The following is a 25885-nucleotide window of genomic DNA, read 5'->3' on the forward strand; positions in this document are numbered from 1 at the left end:
GGCGCTATATAAATAAAATTGAATTGAATTGAATTGAAATTGAATTGAACTGCAGCACAGTACCTGTAATACCTACAGCATGTTCTAATCGCTCTAATAGGATATTATGGTCAACAGTATCGAATGCTGCACTAAGGTCAAGAAGGACAAGCACAGAGATGAGTCCACTGTCAGAGGCCATAAGAAGATCATTTGTAACCTTCACTAAAGCTGTTTCTGTGCTGTGATGAACTCTGAAACCTGACTGAAACTCTTCAAATAAACCATTCCTCTGCAGATGATCTGTTAGCTGTTTGACAACTACTCTTTCAAGGATGTTTGATATTGCATTTATTTGATATGAAATTTTGATTTCAGTACAAGAACCAGTTCTCGATTCCCATCCCTACAGATTGATCATATTTAAGATTTAGCTCTTCTTTGAACAGACTGGAATCTCATAAACATGCTGATGAAAGGAAGTGATTATTATTTTTTTGCTTAAACAGTTTTTATTCATTATCAAGAAAAGCATAAAACATAACAAGCAAAAAAAAAGAAAAGAAAAAAAAACCCCAAAGGGAATATATTAAAGTCATTATATACCTGTACAAATACACATATGGGGTAAAGAGGAGAGAAAAAAACAAAACAAAAACATATTTTCACTCAATTACCCACAGATTTAGAAAGAGAAAAAGATAAACTCCAAGAATGAATTGTTGTCCTTTACGCTTACTTCCTATTTAACTGAGAACATCAGTAGGGACAAATCATTTGGCAAATAAGAAAGCAAAGGGGACCAAACATTGAAGGAAGTGATTATTAAAGGTAACTCAGAAGAATCAGTCAGAGAGAAAGACTCTAAATAAATATCACTAGTACTGAAAGTTGCCGTCCATAATGATACATCTCTGAGACGGTTATGTGTCATGTTTTTTCTCTAATTGTTAAAATTTATGGACCCATAACTAGTAAAGGTTAAAGAATTTCTCTGTTTAACAGACCTCTGCTGTAGTGGTGAAGAGGAACCTGATGGCATATAGACCGATTCTTATATCACACTTTTTCACCCTCCCGGAGCACTCCGAGTGCTTAATACAACATGCATCATTCACCCATTCACACAAGCACTTTTTCTATGCTTAAGTGCTTTCTGTCTTACATTTACACATTCACGCTCCATTGGCTGCAGTGGGGACAACTTAGTATCTCGCTCAAGGATGCAAGACTGGAGCAGTCAGGGATCAAACCACCAACCTTTCAGTTAGTAGGTGACCTGCTAATCTTCCGCCTCAGCCACAACCAAACCATGATGGAGTGGCGTGAAGAATAGGAAGATGTTCTAGCTTTAGGGAGCTACAAATTATTCTTCCAGATTTAATGAAGAACTTCTAAATTACTGAGATGCAACACTTTAAGGTGCGCTTTTCAGAAAGACATCTACTGTAATGAAATACATTCACCACTGCTGTGTAATCCATGTTATCGAGAAATAATCGGTCAAACCGCCATATTTAAGAACAAAATTCAGAGAGTGATTAAAGTGGTGGGTGGCCTCTACACAGTTTGAGAGAGGCCCATTGAGTTTAAAATCTTAAATGCTGTGTTGAGGCTGTCATTGTCAGCATCTATATGGATGTTAAAATCACCCACAGTAATCATGTTGTCTGAACTGAGTAAGTTTGATAAATCATCAATTATTATTATCAATTATTATTTTATGAAATCTACATTTATCCTTAGCCAGCAGTTTCAGCTGGTTGCTTTGGCTCCTTGAAGACAATCCACTATGGTTGCTGGTGTCTCCGGCTTCACATTCTTCAAACAGTATCAATAACCTGTGGTTTTTCCTTGCTGGCTGTATCGCTGAGTGGGGAAATGTCATTTGAAAATGTGAATGAGTACCAGGGACTTCTGTTTAGGACCGTGTTTCCTCCTCATAGTCACCCAGCCAGCCTGTTTCCCCTGGTTGCTCGTTGCTTGACCATCTGCTGGAGGAGAGCTAGAGGTAACATCATTCGCCCACACTGACTACAGGCTGGCTAGCTACAGGTTTTTTTAGGCTGCAGAGCTGGGTCTCCGTTTCACTAAGCTTGGTCTCCAAATGTAGCTACAAACAAGCTACATTTCTTTCTAAAGTATTAGTAAATGTGGATGAAACCATGAGGCTTTCCCTTGGCTATGAGCAGCCAAGTCGATGAACAGCATGTTTCTATTCTGTTTCTATTGGCTCTCACAGGGCTAGGGTCTTTTCTTCTCAAAGTTTTCATAGCACCCCCTAATTCATAGCAAAAGCATTCTGTCATTTTAAGGTTAAGGACTCTGTGCGGGCCAGTCAAGTTCTTTCACACCAGACATGCTCATGTTTTTATGGACCTTTCTTTGTGCAGGGAGCATCCCCATACTGTTCCTGCAAAGTTGGGAGCCTGAAATTGTCCAAAATGTTGTGGTATGCTGAAGCATTAAAATTTCCTTTTACTGCTACAAAAACAGCACCACACCAAAGCCCCCCCCCCACCAAACTTTACACTTGGCACAATGCAGCCAGATAAGTACTGCTCTCCTGGCCGCTGCCAAACCCAGACTTATCTGTCAAACTGCCAGACAGAAAAGCGTGATTTGTCACTCTGGAGAACATGTCTCCACTGCTCTAGAGGCCGGTGGAGACGGGCTTTATTTACATCGCTGCATCTGAGACTGTGGATTGCACCTGGTGATGTAAGGCTTGGATGCAGCAGCTCAGCCATGAAAACCGATTACATGAAGCTCTGTTCTTGAGCTAATCTGAAGGCTACATTAAGTTTGGAGGTTTGTAATCTCCAAAATCTCTGTGCACTATGTGCTTCTGCTGATCCTACCCTATGATTTTATGTGGCCCACCACTTCATGGCTGAGTTGCTGTCATTCACTTTGAATAACACTGTTAACACTTGAATGTGGAATAATTAGCAGCTATGCTTGATTTTATGCAGCTGTGGCCATGATTGAAACGCCTGAATTCAATTATTATGCGAGTGAATACTTTTTGCAGTATAGTGTAAGTGAGCATGTTTTTACTTCCTTCATCTTTCCTGACATAGATTGACATAACACGGACACTGTGTGTTTGTGTAGTCACATAGCACACCACACTTGTTTCTGTGGTTTGGTTTTTCATCGTTCAGAAATGTGAAGTTATTCCCTGTGTTTACAAAAGAAGTGTTTTGTTTTGCAGTCAGTGCTAACCTCTAATCGCTAATTTATGGTAGTACTTTGAGTCGTACTTTATCTACCTTTAAACTGTACAAAGATTTAACAGGATTTGAAAAAAACGAAATGGACTTTTGCCTCATGCATGGAAAATGTAACTGCTAAATGAGTCGTGAAATTTTCCTTTCACTCTTTCCTGTTCTGATTTTATATTCTAGTATGCATTTATTCGTTTAATCGAGGCATTTCTTTCTTAAACAGCAATCGCAGCTCATTATGCAAATGCACAAGCATTGTGTTAGTTCTCTGTGACTTTGATATGTAAGCAACTGAAGTGAATAGTTGGTTTCTGAGTGGCTCTGTCAACAGATATGGAGAAAAAAGCCTCGATCAGCAAATAAATTTCAGGCTGTTTCCCCATCAAATCCAGAGAGTCCTTTTCTCTCGCTCTCTGTATGGCATCAATCTTGTGTGTCTGAGAGTGAGGGGGGGAAATGGACTCACATCTCACCTCAGAAACCTTTTGATTACCCATTTTCCTTCCAGTGCCACGTGAGCCCACGCGGGCCAAACCTCATGATAGACAACCCATTAAGGAATCTAACGACTTGGCTACTCACTGCTGGTTTCCTGCCTGCCCCCCCCCCCCTCCATATCCTCTGCATTTCTTCATCTCTCCCTCCCTCTCTCTTTCTCTCTCTCTTCGTCTGAACTCTGATTAATTTCCAAACTTGTTTATCGTCCACTGCCACCTTTCAGCCAAAATGACCAGCGTGATAGATCCTTTTCCTCTCCACATGACTGACTTCACTTTGACTTTGAAAATGGGTAGGAATTATTCATCGGCCGCCTTCCTCCATTTTACATTTCCTCAGAGGAGAAGAGCACAATCATAGTCGCACCATCCACTTCTCCAGCAGTCATTTTGCACTTCAGGACATCTTGACCTTTCTCAGTGGAGCTCATGGTATACAGGGGGGAGTCAGTATGCCCTCAAAGTGAGTGGGGAAGTTGGCGTGTTGATTCCTAAAGGATTCCCCAAAGCTAGTTGATCTCTAGGACGCACTGTGACTCAGAGCGTCCTCACAGTTTGGAAATTATTATCCTTTGTGGGGGAATTCTTTTTCCAGGACTGTAAGTAAAAGAAAAATGAATAAAACTAAACAAACTAGGAACAGTATGAACTGAAAGAGCTTTACACAGTTATACTTTAAGAGTAGGGGAACGGCTGAGCAGCTATAAAGAGCTTTTGTAGTCCTAGTGACTAATCAAAGCATTGTGCACTGCAAGCTACACTCACCCCTTCATTATATACACTTTATGTAGCTGACACCTAATATACATGTGTTTGGACTTTGGAAAGAAACCAGAGCCTCAAATTTCCTCAAAAACTCCAAACACAAACCCAAGGCTACGTTCACACTGCAGGCGAAAGCGCATCAATTTTTTTGACCCTAAATATGTGATATTGTGGTACTGAATCCGATACATATCCGATGTTTCAGAAAGCTGCTGTTTGATGGTCATGTCGCATTAAATCCGTCTTTTATGTCACCGACACAAGACAGACGCCGATTATCAGCGCCAGAGAAGACATCGCGAACGCTTCCTGGCCATCCGGTGAAACTGTTGGGAAGACAACGTTGGAGAAACGTGAACATTTTATTTGTACTGTATAATCTGCAGATTCTGACAGAAATCTGCAGCTATCCTTTGAAGCAGCGCTGCTCTAAAACAGCAATAAGGATCATTATTAGGTTATTTACATTATTATGTAAATAACAAAATAACTTAAAGCAAAAATTGGGAAACGTAAAGTCCGAAGTCTTTATATTAAGGTCCATCAGTCAAACAATACTGTTGTTCTGGGTCTAAACAGAGCGCGTTGTGTGTGACGTCTTCTTTTGCGCATGCGGCCGCTTTGAGCGTTCACACTAGAGCGCGTTTGCTGTCGCATTTTATTTGTAGTGTGAACGAGCAGACAAAAAAATCGGATTTGATCAAAAAATCGGAATTGAGCATCAAGACCTGCAGTGTGAACGTAGCCTAAATCTCGCTGTGCTTCAAGAAGAGCTCTAATCATTTAATAAACAGACATAATGAATACTACTGTGGGGTTTATCTGTAATGATAATAGCACAGTACCTGCAATGACAATTATGGGCATTGGCCCCCAGTTACTGATGAAAGCACCTCATGGATGATGGTGGATGGTCTTATTGGACGTTTTCTGTTTCTGATAGTAACTTTGTGGTCGTAGGTTTGAGCAGTCGCTGCTATGACTGTTTGTGGGGTGAAGACAAAGAGACGAAGAGATATATTCATCTTCTGTCTGTTGTAGCTTTCCAGGTGAGGGACGCTGATACAACAACTACACAATAACATTGTATTAGTCTGTTGCTCAACATTAAAATGACCATGTTGAGTCAAAACTCAATGGATGACGTCATGATTACAAACTCTATTTTTTTATACAGTCGATGGTTTTAACATCAACATATACTTAAAGTACTTTTTATGCAGGATGGCCATTCTCAGAATCTGACACATTGTACTGAATCTTAATTATTGAGTAAGTAATATGTACATATCTTTTTAATGTTCCAGCACTTAATATAATCACTTATGTTGCTGGAAAGTGTTGTGTAGTGCAAAGGAATATACTGGATGGTTTTTATTGACACCTTAAAATAAATGGCATACAATCAAGTACAAGTAGAAAGTAGCATAATACAGAAATACTTATTTATACAAATATGTTAAATTACTCATTTCCAAAGTTCCTGAGGAAATGGGTCATGTTACCTTACACTGCTGATCCTAAACACACTCTGATCCCGTGGCTTTGGGTATTGTAATTCAAATCTAAAATTTAGTTTTAACTTGAAAGCTTTAGTTTATCATGACAAATTCTTCCAGGGTCATATATAAACCAATCACAGTAGCTCTAACTTCTGGGCTATCTTCCATTTCAGTTGCAATCATTTCTAGGAGCCCAGCCTAGATAGCAGGCTGAGATTAGGCCTGATAGGTAGATTCACATGCAGTACTTTATTAATGGTCTGAACTTTGACCTAACCAAATGGCTGTCAGAACTGGACATCTCTACTATTCATATATGTCAGTGCAGCAGTGGAAGGATAGCCACCTGCCAAAAGCCCTCAGACCTGAGCTGTTACCTCTGCTGTGGCAGACGGCGAGCGGAGAGAGATTGGACCCAAATGCAGACACTGATGACCAGTGTTGGTCAAGTTACTTGAAAAAAGTAATCAGTAACTAATTACTGATTACTTCCCCCAAAAAATAATCCCATTACTTTACTGATTACTTATTTTCAAAAGTAATTAATTACTTAGTTACTTTTAAAAACACGATTTACAACCTGAATAGGTGATAAAGTGATAGATCTTTCAGCCCAATTCTACTTTTTCTGCATAATCATCATACAAAATGTAATCAAATGGAAAAGTCTCTTTTTAAAACTTGTTTTATTAGTTTTAATCTTTTAACTTTATGCATCAAGCAAACATTTAATTATCTGCAACATTCTCTGACTGGAAGAAATTAGTTTAATATTTAAACTTATTTTCTGCACATTCCAGCACATAAAATAAAATATTTTGTGTGTTTACACTCAGTCTTTCAAATAGATGCAAGTAAAACACAGCAGAAAATAAATAAAGTCAAAGACTAGCGGTCCTGTTGCTCTATTTTCACCTGTAAAGCAGGAGTGGGGTAGGCGGAGGTTTACCCTGGTGCAGGTGTGCAGCGGTCAGTGGAAGAATCCGCGAGTTTCTCTGTGAGTTTCCCATTACGTCGTAGCTACTCGGTGCTTGCTCTGACGCTTAGGGGTTTTTTCGCTGTAAAAAGAAGTTTTCTTCCCACGCACAACGGACACTAATGTTTTTGTCACTTTTTATGGAATCAAACTCAAAGTAAGGTCAGTACTTCCACGCTTTAAACGCTGCACGCTCATACTCTCTCTGCACTCGATATATGATCCATTGTTGATCTGCACACAGCTGTTGTCACGAACGTCGCACTCGCTTACGTCACTGTCATGAGACATTCTCGCAAAAAATCACGGTTTTAGTAACGCAGTAACGCAGCGTTCCTACGGGAAAGTAACGGTAATCTAATTACCTTTTTTGCAATAGTAATCCCTTACTTTACTCGTTACTTGAAAAAAGTAATCGGATTACAGTAACGCGTTACTGCCCATCTCTGTTGATGATGGACTTGAACTGAGAGTGAGGCTTTATTATGACGGAGCAGATTACAAAAAAAAGGCAAAAGGTGACAACAGCAGGTGTTTAGCAAAACCTAAACTAGGAGAAACCTAAAAAACAAGAATAAAGAAACTAAGGGTCTGAGACATGGGAGATGCAGGAGGTGATACACAGACGATCCAGCAACAAACAGAGGAAGATAAAGGGCTTAAATACACAGAGGGATAACAAGGGAATGAGACACGGGAGGAGAGCACAGCTGGGAGAAATCACATACACCGAGACCGGAGGGAAGCAAACCTGAAAACACCAACGTAACACGAGACTATCAAAGTAAAACAGGAAACACGAGACAGGCACTGAAACAATGAGAAGCACAGACATGAAAACACAAGGAGCAGGTCAAGCACAGAGACAGAAACCAGAGACTAGAAACTATAAATAATAAAGAAATCAAAGACTATTAACGATAATTCAAAACACTGACCCAGGACCGTGACATGAGCTCAGATTTATGCCGAAAGTTTGCATAAAAGGAGGTCATTAAAATGCAATTACTACACAAATCAAGCTAGACTATGTCAGGCTGAATGATGCATGAACACGTGCATCATTCCACATCACAGTTGTTGACAGCCACTAATGACAGCAATTATTTAGTCTTGAATTACAATGCAACAAAGAGAAGTCAGCTACTAATGTAGGAAGATTTACCCGAGGAAGGGAAAAGACTTCCTAGCGTTGATTAACACAGTCCTGGTTTATTAACTGGACTCACTCAGAGACTATTCTGTAACTCAGTGAGTCACACGAACAAACGCAGATGCTAACAGTTATTAAGTCAGTTAGTGTCACATTAAAGCGAGACTTTATTCCAGGCCTGTGAGCATTAAATTGTGTCATCCATCTGGCCTGTCCTCCACTGACCCACATCCTATCCAGTCTGAAATCGGCTGCCACTAAGTACAATTATTAATTGAAAATTGGAAATCAATGGCTCTGAATTAAGCACAAGCCTGCCTGTTTGTATATGGGTCACCTGTCTCCTAACTCAACCTTGCTTGACATACACGGTGTTTCAAAGTAGACTGAAAGGAGAATCCAGCACACTCTGACCTCCAAAGCCTTGTTATTGGTGACTTTGTTGGGTTTCTTTTGGAAGTCGATGTGGCTCACAGAAAAATACCCACAGCCCCCGCTGCTGCTTCTTCTTTTCTTATTTATCTGACAGTGTGCTGATGAAAATAGTTTTTCACATGCAAGCAGCATGGCCTCAAATAAAGTGCTGAATCGGTGGGCAATAGCTGAAATTGTTGGAAATATAAACATATTGTATCCGTTACTCATTGCTACCCTCTGCTTTGACCCTCTTCAATGATTCTGTGGGACATTTAACTTAAACCCCATGTGGGGGATGTTTGTTTTCTTATATAAATCAAGCCCTTCTAAACCTGCTGCAACAATAAGTCCACTAACTAATTATTTCCAGAGTTCATATTTTGCTGTTCGGCTGTTATGGATTCACTCTTTGTTGTGCTGCACGGGTAGTTATCAACTTTGTGTTTAGGGAAGCAACAATAATAATTTGTCTGGAATAAATATAATAAGAGAGCAACATTTAATAATAGATTAAAGCAGGCCAGCGTCTGTAGTAAATGCAAAACAGGAAAGCAGTGATCACTAAAGGTCGCATCAAAGTCATGGAAAATAAGCTACGGACCGCCTCATCATTGGTTTTTGACACAAAGGCCACTGATTTAATATTGAAGAATGGAGCTGAAGTGTCTCTGTCTCTATATGAAGACATTTCGCTGTCTGTGTGCTGATTGGATGGCTTCTGCCTAACTGACACCGTGAGTGCGATGAATGCATCTGCTGGTTGACAGCAGGACTGATCCCCAACATGTTGACAGGGTGAAATCTCAAAGGTGAGCTTGGTGACAGATACAGAACCATTTTATAATCATTTATTCATCCCTGCAAAAAACAATTTAGTTCTCTCTGTTCAGTAATATTTATCATTTGTGTGTTTTAAAGCATATATTTGTAGCATATATGTGTATCCTGGGAATGTGGATTTATGTAATTTTTTTATTTACTTTTATTTTATTTCTCTCTTCAGTTCATTTAGTTGCCATCATGTATCTATTAATGACAAAAAACCAATTTGATAGTGTCTTGTTTTTCAGCTACAGTAATTTCTGGACAAAGATTAGGGTGCAAGTATTTGAGGAACCTCACTTGCCTATTTTTGTACAATTAATTATTTATTAGACTCAAAGAAAGCTACATCACAGCGACGGCAGTTTTCTCGTTTCATCTCTACCCTTCCCTGTTTTTTCACTAGACTGGAGATAAAATAAAAAGCTGATTTACATTCAAATTTGAAGAGACAATATTCCCTTCAAGCCTATCTTCACATGCATCTTGGCACCTCACTGAGCTCATATTGTGGTTTGTACCCTAAACATTTCTCCTCCTGCAGGATCGTTTGTGTCCAAATGTTTCACTTGATTTGATGAAACTGGACAAACAAAGCAGCAATTCTAGTGAGAGAGGTTGTAAATATGGCAGAAATCATTATCACAATTATTTTGTTTAGTAACTACACTCTTGATTATTAGACCCAATTATTCAGAAATCTGTACTTTGTTTACATAAATCTGGTTTCTGAAAAAAAGGAGAATATGTTCCTATCCTACCATAAATGCTCATCACTAGCAATAATCTACCACCTGAACCCAAATTAGTCTGAAAACACAGACATGTATGTTTATTAGGTCAGAGCACTAAAAGTGCGAAGGCCTTATTAAATCTGCTTCATTTATTATGTTACGGCTAGTGATGCGCGAATCATGAACAAATCGTTCAATACTCGAGAATCACTTTACTGACTCATGAATCATGATTCACAAGCCCAACTGACTCACTGACTCATCCCTGTTGCTGTTAGCAGCAATGTATCTACCTTATAATTAAAATTGTGGAGAAAAACACAACATCCAGTATCGTAACAAAAAAAAATTCTGCTCTGTAACTGGAAGAAAAAACCCTGAGTAGAAGCTCACATCAAGAAAATAGCTCCTTGGTTCACAGTAGCATCGCTCTGCTAACATGCTAACAGCTAACATGCTAACAGCACATTTGAGCTACTCACCCGCTCCCTCCTGTGCTGAATCGTAAGCGAATCACTCAGGACTCCCTCCTGACTCACAGCTTCTTCTTCTTCTTGGTTGGCGACCAATGTTAAGGCGCATTACCGCCCCCTGGCTCACATTTCAGTGGACATTTAGATGAGAAAATATATATTTAACACATTTAAGGAAAATACAAATAAAATAAAGATAAACAAAATAAATGTTTATTAAACAATTTTGATAGGAAATTGCTTAATTTTAGAAATGTTTTTGCTCTTTTTTGCGCTATAAAATAGTTGGGTTTTTTTTTTTTTTGAATCCTTCATCTGAGCAGTAGGATTTACATGAAAAGAGAAATAAATTAAGTTTGAGTGAAAATGTAAATTTTTTGCACTTTCTGGTCAACTGACTCTGTGAATCAAATGACTCAAAAAACCCGATTCACTTTGGTGAGTGACTCATTAAAACTCGATTCAGTAAAAAGAATCAAATTTATCTTCACTAGTTACGGCTGCCGTCGTGGGCTGGGGTTCTGATATGTAAATGCGAGTGTGCAGGTGCGCCTCCAGGAGTGGTGGATCCCAAAGATGGTGTGCCAGGATTGGATGCTGCTCTGGAGGCGCGGTTGAGGATGGCTGGGACATGCCCTGTGTTGCTTTGTGGATCCAGGAGGAAGTAGGGGTGGCTTGCCTTTTCAGTTGGGCAGTTTTCTCATGTTTAGTTAGTCAGGGAGGTGATTGTTGTTTGGTTATGTTTCTTTGGGGAAAGGTAAGGTTAGTTTCCTTTTGTTTGTTATTTTGGCGTGGGTTCACCTCGAAGCCTGAGTGACTCCTGTGAAACCCATTTTTGGTTCATGTCTGTAAATAAACCATTTCATATTTTAACTTATGGTGTGATGTGCTGCTTGGGGTCGAACAGGAGGTGGATCATTCCTCTTGTTGCGGTCGGGTCCTCTTAATCAGCGGTCCCCAACCCCCGGGCCTCGGACCGGTACCGGTCCGTGAGTCGTTTGGTACCGGGCCGCGAGAGTTGAGGCTCAGGTGTGAAATGTATAGTTTTCAGGGTTTTTATCGATTTTCAGTGTTATTTTGTTATCGTTTTTATCGTTAAGTCAGTTTTCTTGGGTCTTTTCACGTGTGTTATGAATAAATCTTCTTTTTTTCGGTACCGGTACTAGTTTTATTTTGTTGTATTTATCCGCGACACCTTAAAGGCCGGTCCGTGAAAATATTGTCGGGCATAAACCGGTCCGTGGCGCAAAAAAGGTTGCGGTCAGGTCCCCTAGGCCGGCTGTAACTATTATGATTATTCAGGCAACTTACCTTTTTGGGACCCAAACATTCTGAAAAATGAAATATTTCATACGCATCAGTTCTGGAAAAAATGTACGTATTGGTTTTGGACACGGTGTTGGAAAAAAGCCTCTATGCATTATATAATGAAGGACTACAGACAGGGGCAGCATGAGGGGGAAACAAGAAACAAAAAAAACATATCAGAGTCAATTATTATTCTTTTTAAAGAAATGTATTAACCCTGTTACTATAAATGTTAGTACAGTGGAACCCCGGCTTACGAAGACCCCATTTAACAAAAAATTCAAGTTACGAAGTCACTTAACGGCAATATTTCTGCCCGGGGTACGACAAATGCCCGTGTAATGAAATCCGTTTGCGAACTGCGTTTCGCTGTTCCACGTGAAAGACGTATTGTTGTTGCAGTGCCCTATTCCCTGTGCTTTACGTTTGCAATTAGCCTGTCGTTCATTCATAATTGTTAAGGGGACTTTACCCGGATGGATTTAGTGGCAGAAACACACACGAGCACAGGATAGTAGTGATGCAGATTTATATACACAGATGAGGGAATATTTACAAGGGAAGGGGCTATATACAGTGACTAGGGATGGGTACCGGTATCCGGTGCCATGATGGCACCGGTTCTGACATAAACGGTAGTAACCAGACTGAAAAGCAGCGCACATTTCGGTGCTTTTTTTTCCTGAGCTGTGATACACTTTAGATTCTAGCCAATCATTTTACGTTTCCGAGGATAGTAGGCGGGTCCAGGTACGTACGTTCTTTTAGAGCAGAGCTACAGATAAAAAATGCCCAAGGCGAAGCGGTCAAAGTCTGGCTGTACTTCACAGCAAAAGATGCAAACTCAGCAGCTGCAACAAGTGCTTTAAGCTGATACTGTGATACTGTCAAAGGAGGTAACATCTCAAATCTGATGAAACACCTGGCGACGCATAGCGTTTTTTTAAAAGCCGAGAAATGCGCCGTATTTGATAGCTTGCTGCGAGACCTCACACCGAGCACATCTACTGCGGGTGTGGTGCCTGTTATCAGACCCGGAGTTAGCAACATCCCCCAAAAACCCGAAGAGGAGAGTCCTGGCCCCTAGCCCTGCCAGTGTAGCAGAAATGATGAGGATGATGATGCAGCAGCAGCCGTTCTTCTCTGCGTGAGTAGCTTAATGTTGTTCGTGTGTAATTTAGGTTGAGTAGGCTAACCACGTTATTACATTAATGCATGTAAGGTGAACTAGCAAACACCATCATAGCTACATGCGGCTGTCTTCTTGTTTGATGGCAGATACTCCCTTCACCCTGACCAAAAAGGCTAAAATGACCAAAGAAAAAGTGGAAAACAGTTAAACATGAGAGGTTTTTGGACAAAGTTTGTGTTTTTTCCATTGTTTAAGCACTGCTTCCAGCCAAGAGTGATACCATATATGCCCCATAGCTGCAGAAAAGGCTAACATTGTTATCTTTTTACGCACCGGAATTACCTAAAAGCGAGGGACAAACAAAGTTACAGAGTACGTCGATAGCCGAGAGTTAAACTAAAGTGGACGAGGAGAGTTGGAGAGCTTACTTGCAACACCGACATACAGCTGTAGCGGTGGTCACAGCCTGGTATGAAGTAACTCTCCGTCACGGATCCACAGAAGCCCACACACAGAAAACTAGGCAGGCGAGCAGGCAGCGGGACAGGCTAAAACAAAGGAGAAGCAGGCAGGTGATGGATCCTAAAACATGCAGCTCAATCGCGTGGAATCAACAGATTCAGCTTGCACCAACACGTTACCACTTATGAAAACGACAATACTCCGACACCAGACGTCCGAGATTCAGCTCCATAAAAGCGCTCACTGATGACGACCGATGCGCCGCAGGTGTGCCGGAATGCCATCAAGCCCCGCCCCGCCTACCTGTGCCAAGAAGGGAAACAAAACCCAAGAACAACAATACACCTACCCACCACCTCCTAACAATGATGGGGCCGGCATAAATATGAGCGAGTTTAAAAAAATGTTTAAAAAATATCAATGCACAGTGTACGTACGTACATTAATTAACGTAAATGTAAGTTTTAGTTTTAAAGTTTAGAATTAAATTCCATAATGTTATGTACATGTACACGTACGTATGTATGCATGCCTATGCTTTCTTCAGCCCAAGAACTTCGTCTTCAGCCAGCATCGCCTCACTCAAAAGGCGATGGAAAAAGGTGCTTCGACTTACGAAAGACCCTCTGGAACTAATTCATTTCCTAAGTTCGGTCAACAAAGAATAAAATTCAGCCAGCCTCCCCCCTCCTTATTTCATGTTAGGGGTTAGGGCAGGTCATCTACTAATCTGAATGTTAGTGGTTTGATCCATGGCTGCTCCAGTCTGCATGCCAGACAAGATACTAACTCCAAGTTGCTCCACGATGCATCCACTGGAGTATGAATCTGTCTGAATGTTAGAAAGAAAAGAAAGAAAGCACTTTTTGTCATTTTGTTTGCATTAGCACGAGTCCTGCAGCTTATAACCATGTAACACTTAGATGTGTGCCTGAAGTGTAACTGCAATGACTTTAATTAATTAATTTAATGTAAAATCTTTACAGAAATGTAGTTCTTTTCTATTCTAACTATGCTAGCATGATAATGGTCATATCTAATCTCTGTAAGGTACCAACAGCCGTCCAACGTGTAAGTACAACAGATATGCTGGAATTATAACTTTGCTCGACATATTTGAGATAAACGATTTTCTGCAGATGATCACCAGCTGTTTTAAAACTGCTCTTTCAAGAATTTTTGAAATGAGAGGAAAGTTGGAAGTCAGCCTCTAATTAGCTAAGAAAGCTGGATCAAGTAAAGGCTTTTTAACTAAAGGCTTAATTATAACTACCCTGAAACCCTGTAGTATATATCCTGTTAACAGAGAAAGATTGATCATGTTCAAAAGTTCCTTATTAATTAATTATTAGTATGATGTTAATTAATTATACTTCTTTGAGCAGTGCAGTAGGGATGGGGTCTGTTGATGATTTTATTGAGCTTAGTTTAGAAATCTTAAGAGAAGAGAAAACAGATCTAAATAAATATCAGCAGTTTAAAAAATTGCTTTAGTTTACAATGATGAACATCTTTGAGATGACTGCAAATCATTTCCTCATCCATCACCTGCCATGACCCCGGGTTTGGTTCATGGGTGCAGCCGTCAGAGAAGCCCAGAGAAGACAGCTGAGAGATGTTTAGCGTAATATTAAGAAAAGCTCAGACAAAAACTGAAATATTCACCCCCTATGCTATAAATGCAATAGCAATACATTATGTGCTTTTGTGACAGGCTGCTAGTACCATAAGGTCAGCGTTACGTGACTTACCAAGAAAGAAGAAAAAACATGGTCTATATGAGGACTGGACTGAAAGGGAGTGATAAAGCAATGTCCAAATACAATCTTTGAAAGATCTTCAAAAAGCTCGGAGAAGTTTAGCTCAAGACTACTTTAGAAAATGACAGTTAAGTCTGGCCTTTTCGAAGCAAAATACAGTATAAAGAAGTCAGTGTTGCCAACTCCTCAGTAAGGAAAATCGCTAATGGCTGTCCTAAAAGTCGCTAGAAGTCGCTAAATGATGTCATCACCTAATTTGCATAATTGGTCATGCTAATGTAATTGTAACCTACGCTGCTGGAGAGAGAAATAACATCGTGGACGAGACATAAAGTGAGTAAAAAACGTCCTAAATGCATTTAGAGTTTATTTAGAACTACGAATTAAATTTCTTTTAGCAATTATTGTTTTTTATAACACAATTCACAATTCAATATGTCACAATTCCAACCCTGCTCCTTTATCCGGGCTTCGACCGGCAAAAGTGACCCGAAATAGGCACTCTGATGGAGTTACTCTGTCTGTGTGTGTGTGTTTATAAGTAGTTTTAAACCTGATCCACAAAACAGCATAACAGTAAAAGAAGAACTGACTACGTTACAGTCAGTGCGGGAGCAGCTCATGCGCGATTCATTTGCAGTTTGGACGCACAGGTGTGAACGTCTCCTGCAGCTGGGGGAGGACTATCCTCCGCCCGTGAGTGCTTTAGCACGGGTGAAGTGCCCACGGCAGCACCGCTGCTTGTTGAGAGTAAGAGCAACACGCTCTTTCACGTCAAAAAGTCGTCATAAATAAGTCACCAATAACACCAGAAAAAGTCGCCAGATTTGTCGCTAGTCGCTTTTTAGAAAAAAAAGTCGCTAAAGGGGTCTGAAAACTCGCTAAATATAGAAACAAAGTTGCTAAGTTGGCAACACTAAAAGAAGTTAGATTTTTGCATGCAGTACATGTAGAACATGCAGTAAAAGAAAATGGAAAGTAGGACAGTCATGAACATGTTTTTTTTAAAGAGACAAGTATAACTAGACTGCAGTTTCTGGAGAAATTGTGTTAGGATTGTTGCTACTGTTGAAATCGGTCTGTAGCTTGCCTCTGGTACGGCTAAAAGGTTGAATGGAGATGGCTCATAAAAACAGGGGAAGCTACTGTAATAAGCCACAGGGCTTGAGGTAGCAGCTACACTGTACCTGAAGGAATTGCGTGGAGTGGTGGTAAAACTTCCTGTCATATAACTTCATGTTCAGAGACATTTATCTATTTTAGTTTTCTGTGTGAGATCATAAAGAGAAGAAAAAACTAATCAAAACTGACCGAAAAATATGTCATTGTGAAAAATGTCTCCTGGACGATGTGTCCTGGTCACCCACAACCCCAACGCTCCTGCCCTGGGGCTTCTGCTGCTCCCGGTGAATAACGTGCAGCGTCTGTAGTCAGAGCGGAAGGAAACAGATTAGACAGGAAGCTGTTCCACAGTAGTGGACCGTACCGGGGCTACACCTTAGAGTCATGACCTCGGCGGGGGGACCGGCTGGCTCTCCACCGCCAGTTGTCCCCATGGAGATGCCAGCCACGGCACCAAATGGTCCTCTGCCAGTGTCACTGCTTCCTCCAGCCTCACGGGACTGGGCTGCAGCCCCCAGTTTGCTGCATTGGTCAGCCGTCTGGTGTAGACACTTCACCTACCGCCTACTGGTGTTGGCCAGAGGGGCCGATGGCGCGATATGGCAGCCTCGCTTCTGTCAGTCTGTCCCAGGGCAGCTGTGGCTACAACTGTAGCTGCCTCCACCAGTGTGTGAATGAATAATGGAATTGTAAAGCGCTTTGAGGGCCCCGAAATGCAATCCATTATTATTATTATTATTTACTCAATTCAGTAATCGACATTGGTTGCACACAGATGTTTTGCTTCGGCAGCAACTTAAAAAATTGCGTTAAATCAACACAAGTCATCCATATTCATTCAACCTGTGCGCTATGTGTTGCTACAATGTGAATGAAACATGTTTGGATGAAGTCATTTTAGCCCTTGGAATATTTGATCCTTCATAAGTTGTCATAATTTGAACCCAGGACCTTCTTGCTCTGAACAGCGCTAACCACCATGCCATTGAGCTGTCCATTCAGACTTAACAAAAGTAGGAAAGCTATGCTTGATGCAGAGGTGTCTGTATGTTTTCATCCTTGACAGATTAAACCACAATAAATAGAAACACCAAACACATGGTGTGTGTATGGTTGTCTGCCTCTTATAACTCCAGTGATTTTCTTGTGGTTTGAAATCTCGTGTGATCTTGTGAATGTCGTGAGGGCAGGCAACTAACCACTCTTCCTAGATTGTATCATGTCATCTGAACAATAACAAAGTTGCTGAATTTCATGCAGATCCAACATGATTTAGGCTACGTCCACACGTACCCGGGTATTTTTGAAAACGCAGATTTTTCTATGCGTTTGCACCTTTCGTCCACACGTAAACGACGTTTTCGGTCACTGAAAACGAAGATTTTTAAAAACTCCGGCCAGGGTGGATATTTTCTAAAACTCCGTTTTTGCATTTACGTGTGGACGAGAAAAACAGAGAAAACGCAGTGTTACGTCCCTCTGCAGCCTCTAATCTGCTCAGTGTGTTCAGCTGGTGCTAATTGGCCACACCTAGTCAGGTGTGGATAAAAGCATACCTGAGGCAAGCTTCCCGGGAGCTCACTTGTCTTTGCCTTGGTGGCACCAGCCATTTTAGCCGACCTGATATTCCATTTTAAGACAAAACCTCTGTTCACCTACACTCCGGTATTCGTCTCCTTTTTTATGTTGCGGCTTTGAGCCGGGTCGTAACATAAGTGGGGGCTCGTCCGGGATCTTTGGACATTTTAGTGGAGATCGAATACCAAAGGTATTCAAAGGTGTGCGCCTTTTTCGACGTCACACTGTGCGCCACGTTATTGTTTCGGTGAAATGAATTTCTACAATACTGTTACTGTTAATTGTTCTCTCTGCAGTGTTTAAATGCTTACATATACACACACAGTTACTGTCCCTCCACACATACGACTCGGTTCTGCTTCTATGCCCCAGCTTTGTTTACTTTTTCCCACCGAGGCTTCTAGACTTCTGATTGGCCAACATTTCTACACGGTTAGGAATATAGCGCCACCTGCTGCTTTGGCATGTTCCTAGCAGCGTTTTCCTTCATTTCTGCCTTTACGAGTGGACGGGATTACTTTTTAAAAGGAAAACAGAAAATCTCCGTTTTCAAAATTTCCCGTGTACGTGTGGACGTAGCCTTAATTGCGTTCACCCTAGAAACTTGACATTATTTTGTTCAAATGACAAGTTAGACTTTTGTAAATGTAACAACCACCCAATTTCTCTTTTGTTGAGTGTATAACAAGTTGGTATTATGTTGTAGTATCAAATACACATTTCTTTAACGGAAGTTGTTTAACAAATTGTATTGTTCCCTTCCAAGATGGTTACCAGTATCCATAAGTAACCTTTCAAAGCAAAATGACTAATTTCACTGCAGTGACAGAAGGTAAATTTTTGAACTGACACGTCTTCACTGAAATATAAATCAGCAGTTAAGGATTGTCAGTTTTTCAGTGTTTTGTCAACTCAATGACAGCATAGAAATTAGACCTTTTTCCCCACACAGGCTACCATCTTGAAAGAGAACAATACAAAACATTCTGCTTAAGATGTCAAGATCAAATTAACAATTATAAATGTAAATAATTTGCTGTAATGTTAGTAACCATCAACACTAAAATAAATTACTGGATTGGCAAACACCTTCCTATTAACATTATCATTAACATTATGCATTTTAGCACAATTACTAACAAAAGAAAATGAAAATACCACGTGCATGTCTCAACCTTTATTGAAGAGCCACAGAAATGACAGTGATACAGTGAATGTCAAACAGTCCAGCACTGATCATACTGCGACATCTTGGTTCAACACATGAAACCATCAAAGCAATCTTACGCTAATTGAATGAAACCTAAAATGCAGTTTCACACAGCCATGATGGGACTATTTAGGCTGAACAACTACATTTCTTCACTTTTGAAAACAAATAAACCAAAATGTAAAAATGCTGCCAATTAGAAACTTGTACAGAGAGCAAAAAGGAAAAGAAAAAAACAAACAAGGCCTTGTTCACATGGCAGTTACAAAGTACACAACAATCATTATCTTGGAAATTGAACGTCCAAAATGCAGGAGAACCAGTGAGAGAGCTAAACACCTTGCGTGCACAGCGACAGTGAACTTTGCTTACATGAGCAGTTTTGTCTTAAAGTTTTGCTTGAGAGTTGAGTTGCATCCAATCCCATTACCACCTTCTGAACCTTCACCTCAAAGGTGTAACGGAGCTGTGATGGGTAACTCATGTTGACAGAGTAAAACAGTCCAAAGCACATGGCTACTGCAATGGCCACGTTATCCAGATCCTTAAGAACCAGCACACCCTCCATGATGATGCCAACATCAAAAGAGTAATTGCCTGGTGTGTCTCTGGAGACATAGATGCCCACTGTTATTATGTCTATGGCACTCAGTGCAGTGGCCCCAGTCATGTCCTGGTTAAAGATAAAACATTAAAATATGCACCAATTTTAATGCTATAGTTATTTAAACCCATGCAAATTGTGTAGTTGATGGCTGTAGCCAAAGAGCGCCCTGTCATGCTACCATTCATGTCCGTTTCTAAAAGAAAAAAAAACAAACACACACAAACAAACAGACACACAACTTGTAATTCACATGAAGGGCGTTCAAGCTCTACATTAGTTTTTTTGTTAGACAGACGCAGGCCCACCAGACAGCCAGGTTAGGTCACTCAGAAGATTTTAGATGTTCTTTCAGCCTCACAGTTGGGCAATTTTTTTTGTCCTCAGACAAAAGCTGATGTTGTGGAGGTATGTAATAACGACAGGAGAGGTCTCAGTGTCTCAGTCACTCCAACTTTATTAACTGACTCTCAGAACATCACATATAGTAAGCGCCAAAATCTTCACCCCAGCACTTCCCTTCAACTTGGGTGTGAGTGGAGCCACCTGGTGGTACGCCACACATACCCCCCCCTGAACACACAGTTAGGTCTCTATTCAGTCCAGGACCCTGGGCCTAAGCAAACGGCCCGAACAACTGAACCTGGGAGGGAGAGAACAGGCAGAGGAAGGTCCATCCTGTGAACGAGGCTGGTGAAGGCGAGCAGGAAAGGCAGAAGAAGGCTCAAACGCCGGTGGTCCGGGGGTTGTCCTGGGGGGAAAACCAGAGTCTGTCAACCCCATCGAAGGAGGGCGGCCACGGCGAGGGGCCTGGGCCGGCACTACATTACTGTCCGGAAGAACATGTGCAGGTTTAAGTCTGTCAACACACACAGTCTCCCTTCGACCCCCAAAATCCAAAACAAAATGTTTCTGGCCCGGTTCGATAACCCTGAATGGGCCGTCATACAGCGGCCGCAGCGGTGTCCTGTGGGCATCGTGCATGACAAAAACAAACTTGGCAGTCTCTAAAGTCTTTGGAACAAAAGTGTCAGGCACGCAATGGTGCACCGGACCAGGAACCCGAAGCGAGTGCAAAAGCGGGTTGAGAGATAGCACAGATGGATCGAAGCAGGGGGGAGGGTTCTCGGGCAAGAATTCTCCAGGCACGCGGAGGGCTTGACCAAACACTAGCTCAGCTGGGGAAGCGCCGAGATCCTCCTTAACCGCAGAGCGCAGCCCAAGCAAAACCCACGGGAGGCGATCAACCCAATTGGCATCCTTTAAGGAGGCGCGAAAAGCAGCCTTAAGCGACCGGTGGAACCGTTCACACATCCCATTAGCTTGCGGGTTGTATGCGGTTGTGCGGTGGACTTTAGCCCCCAGTCCATCGACCATGGCCGACCAAAGCTCGGAAATGAACTGGGGGCCTCTGCCTGACGTAATGTCCGCGGGTGGGCCGAAACGCGAGACCCAGGTCGACAAAAACGCCTTGGCCACTACTGCTGCGGTAGTGGACGCCAGGGGGACCGCCTCCGGCCACCTGGTGGTGCGGTCAACAACAGTCAAAAGGTGCGTAAAACCTTGTGACTGCGGCAGAGGACCCACCAGATCGACATGCACATGATCGAAACGTTTGCCGGGTATGAAGAACTGCTCCTGGGGCGCCTTGGTGTGTTTATGCACCTTCGCACGCTGGCAGGGAATGCACGCCGACGCCCATTCCTTAACAGATTTGCGAAGGCCTGGCCAAACAAATTTAGAGCTGACCAGTTTAACAGAGGCCCGGACCCCCAGATGAGAGAGAGCATGTACCGAGTCAAAAACTCGACGACGCCAGGAAACGGGAACCACTGGGCGAGGGCATCCGGTGGAAACGTCACAGACGAGCAGGGGACCACCGTCCTGCACGGGTCTGTCCTCCAATATGAGGCCCGTCTGGGTGGATTTAAGCGCGAGGATGTCCGGGTCACCGCTCTGATCGGCAGCCATGGCGGAGTAGTCTATGCTGAGAAAGACGGGAGAAACCAGCGCACGGGACAAACAGTCAGCCACATGATTGGATTTACCAGCCACGTGCTGAATGTCCGTGGTAAACTCAGAAATTGCTGCCAACTGGCGCTGCTGGCGTGCACTCCATGGATCAGAAACCTTGGACATGGCAAACGTCAAGGGTTTGTGGTCCACGTATGCGGTAAAGCAGGGGTGGGCAATCTCAGTCCACGAGGGCCGGTGTCCCTGCAGTTTTTAGATGTGTCCTCAAACCAACACAGCTGTTTTAAATGGCTAAATTAGCTCCTCAACATGTCCTGAAGTTCTCCAGAGGCCTGGTAACGAACTAATCATGTGATTCAGGTGTGTTGACCCAGGGTGAGATCTAAAACCTGCAGGGACACCGGCCCTCGTGGACTGAGATTGCCCACCCCTGCGGTAAAGTGACGACCCTCGAGAAAAAAACGGAAATGATGAGTCGCCAGGTGGAGCGCCAGTAGCTCCCTGTCAAAAACACTGTAATTGCGTTCGCTGTCACGCAGCGTACGGCTGAAAAAGGCGAGCGGTTGCCAGACACCCGAGATTCGCTGTTCCAGCACCACACCCACCGCTATGTCCGACGCATCGGTGGTCAACGCAATCGGCGCTGAGGGGGATGGGTGGGCCAGAAGGGCAGCATTAGCTAACGCTGACTTAGCATCAGAAAACGCTTGGATGCTTTCCGGAAACCAGTCAACGGAGTCATTAGCTTTCTTACCTTTTAACGCCCCATAAAGGGGCTTCAGCAGATGTGCCGCTCTGGGGAGAAAACGGTTGTAAAAATTCACCATCCCCAAAAATTCCTGCAGTGCCTTAACATTCGTGGGATGCGGAAATTCCAAAACAGCTTGGACTTTGTCAGGCAATGGAACTGCACCCTCGGCGGAAATATGGTGCCCAAGGAAATCGAGAACCGGCAACCCAAACTGGCATTTAGACTTAATAATAATCCGTCCATGCTCCGCCAAACGCTGAAAAACCTGACGCAGATGGAACATGTGCTGCTCCTTCGAGCTGCTGGCCACCAGTATATCATCAAGATATACAAAAACAAAGGGCGGAAATCCCCACAAGGTCGCCACCGACCATCAGATTTAGGCACCATGTCTAACGGGGAAGCACTATTCGAACGCTGCACGATGGCCCGCAGCCCTCAGCTAGCCTATCCGAGCCAGCCGGGGGAAGAAGGCTCTTCTGTGAGCCGGAGCCCACCAGGAAACGCCTCCCCGAGCGTGAGTCCTCTAAGAAAAGCAGCCTTTCCTTGTTGCCAGCGGTTGCGGCTGCTACAGAGCGCTGACATGCCCGTTTCCCTCGGTCTGGAAACTGCAAGGCGGGAGACAGCGCCGTGCCTTCGCTCTAAAACGCTGGTGATAAAAGCAAAGCCCTTTTCCGCGGTGCCGCCGTGCAGCGAGTCCGGCTACCGTGGATGAGTCAGAGGGCCCCTGGAGCATCGGTGAGGGGGCGGGGGGAAACGCTGGTGAGTCCTGAACAATCGCCTGGACGCCAAAACTCCTGGTAGCCAGGAGAATGCGATCCGCCTCTTCCGCAAGGGAGCGGTAATCCTTTGTGGCCAATAGCGGGGAGTTGGCAAGGCCAGCGCGCACTGGAGCCGGCAGCTGTCGGAGAAAGAGGTGGGTGAAGAGCAATCCTCCGTCATCCGCGCCCAGCAAGGACAGCATGCTCTCCATGAGCTCGAGACCGTTGCCGTCGCCCAGGCCCGCGAGGGAAAGAAGTTTCTCGGCCCACTCAGCATCAGAGAGGGAGTAACGCCGCAGCAGCAGCGCATTGAGGGCGATGTACTTGCCTTGGGCTGGGGGGTCCCGGAGGAGAGTCATCACGCGGCGGGTTGACAGCGGGTCAAGTGAGGCCACCACATGGTGGTATTTAGTAACGTCGGCTGAAACTCCATGAATACCAAACTGACCTTCTACGTGCACGAACCATGAAGGAGGATCGTGAAGCCAAAAATCCGGCAATTTAAGCGCCACAGCAAACGCAGCCATCGGCGGAGGTGAAAGTCCGGTGGCAGCCGATGACTCCAGGCCGGAGCTGGCTTCTTTGTCAAGCCTTAGCATGTTCGCTAACGGGGTCACCAATGTGGAGGTATGTAATAACGACAGGAGAGGTCTCAGTGTCTCAGTCACTCCAACTTTATTAACTGACTCTCAGAACATTGCATATAGTAAGTGCCAAAATCTCCACCCCAGCACTTCCCTTCAACTTGGGTGTGAGTGGAGCCACCTGGTGGTCCGCCACAATGTAAAGATTGATTTCTCCTCATTTTTCTGGAAGTTGTTGTTTCTGGATGATTTTCATGATCAAACTGGACTTGTTATACTCCAGGGCTGTATCCCAGTCCCAATTCTAGCCTCGTCAGACACAAGGATCAAATGATGATCAAAGACAAAAACTTTAGATTTTTTGAATCAGTCATCAGAAGCCATTAAAAATTCTTACTGTCATCATGGCAGCTATATCCTTTAGCTTTTTTCCCTGCTGCCCTGATCGCTTTGCAAACATTTTTGCAGACTTTCAGAGAGATAGTGACGCTGCAACAGAAACCTTGACTGCAAAGCCATGGTTGTGATGCGCTTGAACTCTACGTTTGTCTGAAACGACATGAAATTATTTTAAAATAATGGCAGGTACTAGGCACGGTTAGTCACTGGGCTCTGCTATGCACACATCCTAATAAAGTCATTACCTTTACACATCAACACATGTATGACACAACTAGTCAAGGCATTTTTTATTGTTGTTCTCCTTTCAGCACTTACATTACCTCTGCTGGATAAAAAAGAGCCGGCCATCTCTCTCGTACTCTGCAGATCATGGGAGCATCAAAAATGACTTCTTGTCTTCTTAGTGCAAATGTTCTGTTCATTTTACCCATAACTGTCTCTCTGTTGTTGCGCTTCTTCACATCTGAAAGGAGTTCGACCCTCATCTTCCTAAGGGACTGTTCGCTTTCTCCGAGTGGAAAAGAGGGGCAGTGATCCACTTCACCCCTCTTTGGTCGCTTAACGTCAAAAGCAGAACATTTCTCAGGTGGCTTATTTTTCAAAGAATTCACACAAACTTCAGGACATCCTACTTTCCAGAGATGTGTGCGGTGGTTTGCTAACTTATATTTGGGGCTCATCTTCCATCCCGCACAGCCACTAGGTGAGCCTTTTTCTTTCAAACACGGACGCTTCAGGATGAGTGACTCTGCAACTTGGTCAAACTTACTGTCTGTGAGGTAGACGGGTCTTGACTACCTCCTGGATTAAACTCTGCAAAATGTCGGACTTCAGCTTTGGATCAGCAGCATCCCATTTTCTTTAAATGCTACATGGGCCTTCGCAAGCTTAGTTTCCGCATCATATATGAAACGGGGAATGCAGAACAAATCTGGCCAAGAAAACCGTGACTCTGGAGAGTCTATATGCAGTAGGCTCTGGAGAGTCTACATCATCAGAAATAGATGTGTCATCAGGAGCACTGGTTGATGGAAAAGAAAACCTGTCTTCACCTTGGTCTTGAGGTTGGCAGGATGTGTGTACAATTTTGATTGTTGCTTGGTTTGAAGTTAAGTTCACAAACTCGTTGCCAAAAAGTGTGTCCATGAACTGTGGTTGGAAGGGTGCCATTAATTTGCACTGAGTCTTTATTTCAGCCTCCAGTTCAGTGACAGCTGAAGGCAGACCAGCAGAAACCATCACCCTCTGACTACTGTCTGGTCCAAGGATAACTCTGAGAATAGCTTGAGCTGTCATGGTCCTACTTCACTGTCTGTTGAGAAAGAAACCTTATCTTTTACTGTTGCAACCCTAACGCATTTAAGACATTGATAAGAAAATCTCACCACGGTGCAGTTGACACTGTTGAATAATGTAACTGAACAGTCAGTTTGCAAACCAATTCAAACACAAAACCAAATATGTTTGCAGCACCTCAGAGTTAATTGTGACATTACAGCTCCCATTCAAAAAACACATTCAGATGCAAATCTTTATTTAATGCAAACGTTACATCGTGACACACTAGACATTAAACTACATTTGGCTGTGATATGGAAAATATTCATTCAGAAAATCAACCTATACCAAAAAAAAGGAGTGGCAGGCAGCAACTTACCGAAAAAAGTCGAGGTGGGCAGCTCGACTGAA

At 42.9% G+C, this 25885-nt stretch overlaps 2 protein-coding genes across 2 annotated transcripts in view; one reads left to right on the top strand and one right to left on the bottom strand.

Moving 5' to 3' along the window:
* Positions 1-25885, top strand: part of LOC102798111 (uncharacterized) — a 275012-nt gene that overhangs the window by 121152 nt on the left and 127975 nt on the right. The window lies entirely within an intron of this gene.
* Positions 23018-23809, bottom strand: LOC148106521 (uncharacterized). The gene has a single exon (XM_087842712.1). The coding sequence runs from the start codon at positions 23807-23809 to the stop codon at positions 23018-23020; it is 792 nt and encodes a 263-aa protein (XP_087698838.1).

Source organism: Neolamprologus brichardi, chromosome 1, assembly GCF_056152115.1.
Source record: "Neolamprologus brichardi isolate AB-2024 chromosome 1, ASM5615211v1, whole genome shotgun sequence".
In the NCBI taxonomy this organism is placed as follows: domain Eukaryota; kingdom Metazoa; phylum Chordata; class Actinopteri; order Cichliformes; family Cichlidae; genus Neolamprologus; species Neolamprologus brichardi.